General features: G+C 50.4%; 1 protein-coding gene across 1 annotated transcript in view; it reads left to right on the top strand.

Moving 5' to 3' along the window:
• The window catches only part of RIPK4 (receptor interacting serine/threonine kinase 4), an 84,546-nt gene that overhangs the window by 62,449 nt on the left and 18,362 nt on the right, over positions 1-3,735 (top strand). Inside the window, exon 2 of the mRNA XM_057426392.1 lies at positions 345-533. Within this exon, the coding sequence (XP_057282375.1) occupies positions 352-533 (182 nt within the window). The 5' untranslated portion in view covers positions 345-351. The remainder of the gene's footprint in view (positions 1-344; positions 534-3,735) is intronic.

Here is a 3,735-nt window from a genome sequence, read left to right as displayed (position 1 = left end):
GGCCGCCACCGCCACACAGGACCGGGAGCTCACACAGTGCCGGAGCGAGAAGAGGAGCCGAGGAACCGCCCTTTATAGGTGTCGGGGAAGCCAGAAGCGCTGCCCGGGCCCTAGGGAGCCAAGGGAGGGCGCTACGGCGGCAGCAGCACCCGAGCACCGGCAGCGGGGCCAGGCAGCGCCACAGCCGCTCCCCGCTCCGCTCCTGGCAGCGGCAGAGGGGGGGGCGGGCCCGGCCCAGGAAGTGACGCCGCCCTGCACCCCCCCGCGGGCACACCTGACTCACCTGGGCGGGCGGCGGCGGTGGTGGTGCCGGGCGGTCGGTCGGTTTGTCGGCGGCCGAGGAGCAGCAGCATGGCGAGGGAGAACGTCTCCCCGTGGGCCATGGGACTGCTGAAGACCTTCGAGGAGAGCGAGTTCGGCAGCTGGGAGAAGATCGGCTCGGGGGGGTTCGGGCAGGTGTACAAGGTGCGGCACCTCCACTGGAAGACATGGCTCGCCATCAAGTGTTCGCCCAGCCTTCATGTGGATGAGAAGTAAGGGGCGATGGGGACAACGGGGAAGTGGGGGGAAGAAGATCTCCAGGTACTGAGGAGCCCTTGGTTGCCCCGTGGCTCCCTGGATGTGCAGATGCAGCCAAGGGGCGACCAAGGGCTCCTTCTTCCACAACCCTCCCTTGTGTTTTTATCACACAAGGCACACAAATCATGCTTCCCAGGTGGTCATGTTTCCCAGGCCAAACAAGATGGTCAGGCTGCCTGTGTGACAACTTCTTTTTGAGCCCCAAGCCGTATAGCCCGGAGTTACAGATCTTGGGAGCGAGCTTGGAAAAGGGACGAACTGACCCAGCCCTGGGAGCTGTAGCATGTCTTGCAGCTCTGTTTACCAACAGCAGCAGTGGGGATGAAGGTCTGACTAAATTCAGGAAAGAGCTGCGCAATTAAGTATTCCCCAGGCAAACGTGGCCTTTGTCACACTTAAGCAAAGCCCGGACCAACACCTTTGGTTCTGTTGTATATAATGGGGCTGGCCTCACGCAAAGAGCGAGCGACGTTACTTAGCCGCTTGCAGCAGCTTGGAGAGAGCCGCCGCACGGCTGCAGTCTAGGGCTGGCCTGTTCCCTCGGAGCCATTTGCCCTGCCCTGGTCGTGCATGTGTTGGCTTGTGCTTAAGCGTTACGCCTGCTGCAGCTCCAAAGGTCACCAGAGGCAGTCCTCAATGGGAAGCGCAGGAGGAGTGAAACTGCTGGATGGGATCCGGGGGTTTCTTAAGCCTCCTGTGTCTCACTCCAGTGAGCTCCCTTCCTTGGGAAAAGCCAGCCCTTTCTCTTGCATTTGCATTAGTTGTGACTGCTGTGTAGTGGGTGGCTGGTGGTTAGCAGTGGGGCAAGCAGCTGGATCTGTGTGTGGGGGGGGTGTGTTGGGCAGTGGACATGCTGTCTTTGAGGAGCAGGTGCTGAAGGGAGATGTGCTGGGAAATTCATTTTCCAGTTTCAGGGACAGCGCTTCTCCTTGTATCTGCCCAGGATGGGCCCTCACTGTGTAGTCCAGTGTGGAGCTGTATTGTATTGCAGATGAAGATAGTGGGAACCCCATCCAGCTCACCTGCCCTCTGTGACTAGTTGTGGCCCATGGTGGAGGACAGCCAGCTATACTGTGCTTGCGCAGTCTGTGTGTGATGGGGGCATACCAAGTGCAGATTGCTCTTCCTAGGAGAACGTGGCTGTCAGAAGCTCCTTTAGAAACATCCTTCTGTTTCAAGGGACAGCAGTCACTTAGCAGCTGGTCAGCGTCTGTGCAGAGGGAGGCGAATTACGGCCAAGTGCTATTCACGGAGCTTTTGCAGTTCCACCTTAATTTCTGGATCTTTTCCAACTCACAAGTTGATCTTGCAGTTCATTTTCTGCGATGTGGGTTGGTTCAGACACAAAAGGTTTCATTTGTTGTGGTTCCTGTAGGAAAAGGGAGATGAGTTGGCCTAAGGTTGAAAACGTTTATAAGCCCATCTTCTGCAGGATCAGTAGGGTAGTGGGACGTCTTGCCCATCATCTGAATTGTTGGCTTTGCTGTAGGCATAGCTTATATAATACAGTAAATGAGGCAAAATACCCTTTTTTAGGGGCAGAAGGTGAATATATGCACAGAGTAAGTGCTGTCTGTGAATAAAATGGAAAGGCCTCAGAGTTGCAGAGTGTGTTCTACTGGGTTACCCTGCGAGCCTTCCTACCATTAAAACTTCCAAGTACTTTTCAGACTTGATGCTTTTTGAGGCCTACTCAAAATAGTACTGTAGCTGACTAATTTTGCAGTTAAAATAAAAATACCTCATAAAGATAACAACATTTGTTATACTTTTCATTTGCAAAATACATCTAGAAATTTAGTTAAATGTTAATTTTCAGTCTGAGCCAAAGGATGCTGTCACCTATTTTAATATGAATAGTGAATCATGAGAATTGCTACCAAATCTCTGTATTAATATATTTGATGTGTGATAGAGAACCAGTGGTTATAAGGCTTGCAGGTATTGGAGGGACCATACAAACATGCAGTGGAGTAAACAAAAATGCCTTGAGAACTTGGGAACTTCAAGGCCATGTGGTTCCTGCAGCTCCTGGTTAATTTTAACAAACCAATCCTTGACGCAGTAATTTATTGGTTTTACTGCAGAATTTGCGCTTTGGATGCTTAAGGAGAGCTTTGATTCGAAATCGGAGGGTCCCTGGCCTTTGAAACAGCTGCTTCTGCAAAATAAAGCTAAATTTGTATCTGCTTTTCCTTCCGCTTTTAGGCTATTCTACCCCTTTCAGCACTCAGTAACACTGGCCCCCAAAGAGACTTCTCACCTGAAACCTTTCTAAGAAACTTGTGTCATTCAGATGGTGGGGTGAGGGGCACAGACAACATAAAACACAATCTCTTTAGTTCACAGGTTGAAACAAGCCTGTGTAATTAGGCAGTTAATCCAGGAGATGAATTTGGCTAGCCATTTCTTGGAACCCTGTGAAGCAGCAGTTAGAAGAATTACCAGTGGTATCAGAACTATTAACTGAAAAACATGGAGGCTTTTTCTTATTTATTTATTTGGTACCACATTAAAACCGTATTTGTAGTGGCTCGGCAGGGGTAATACTCTGTAGTCTCTCTTACTGTATTTCTGCAGACAGTAAGAGATTTGGGTAATTCACTTGGCAATTATCACCCCATAGAGCCAAGTGGCCTCAAGCAGAAGAAAAACCGAATATACAGTCAGAAGTGTTTTTATCTTCAAGCCCAAGCCCTCTCAGGTGATTGAGCCAAATTGTATTCCCAACACCTTATTTGCTCCCACTTTCCATCTCCTGAGATCACTTCCCGCATGCTACTCAAGATGCTCTCAAGATTGGGTGCTTCAGTGTAAGCCTGGAGAAAAGAGTGTGTCACCCAGAAAGGTGGAGGAGCCTCTTATCTAGGACTTGCAGTGGGGAGCACAGCACCTTCTCTTTACTCCTGTTGGCCAGAATGGAAGTGTGGTCTGGAGGAAACAGGTGGCGAGCCCAGAAAGAACAACCTGGAAGCCTTTGTGGGTTTCTTACAGCTGAATGTAAACGTGCAGACTATAATGAGTATGAACCATGTAACAGTTCCCAGAGAGGACTCCTCACTGGAGACATTAGCCAGTGGGGGTGATGACAGGGTGTGAAGGTGGAAAGATCTGACCTCTTGATTGGGAAAATAAAATGAGTAAAGCCCTACATGT

Source organism: Pezoporus wallicus, unplaced genomic scaffold (assembly GCF_028554395.1).
Source record: "Pezoporus wallicus isolate ANWC-B61680 ecotype Strahan unplaced genomic scaffold, APGP_CSIRO_Pwel_v1 contig_8747, whole genome shotgun sequence".
In the NCBI taxonomy this organism is placed as follows: Eukaryota; Metazoa; Chordata; class Aves; order Psittaciformes; family Psittacidae; genus Pezoporus; species Pezoporus wallicus.
The sequence above is the reverse complement of the archived record's forward strand: the minus strand, read 5'-3'. Positions and strand labels throughout refer to the sequence as shown.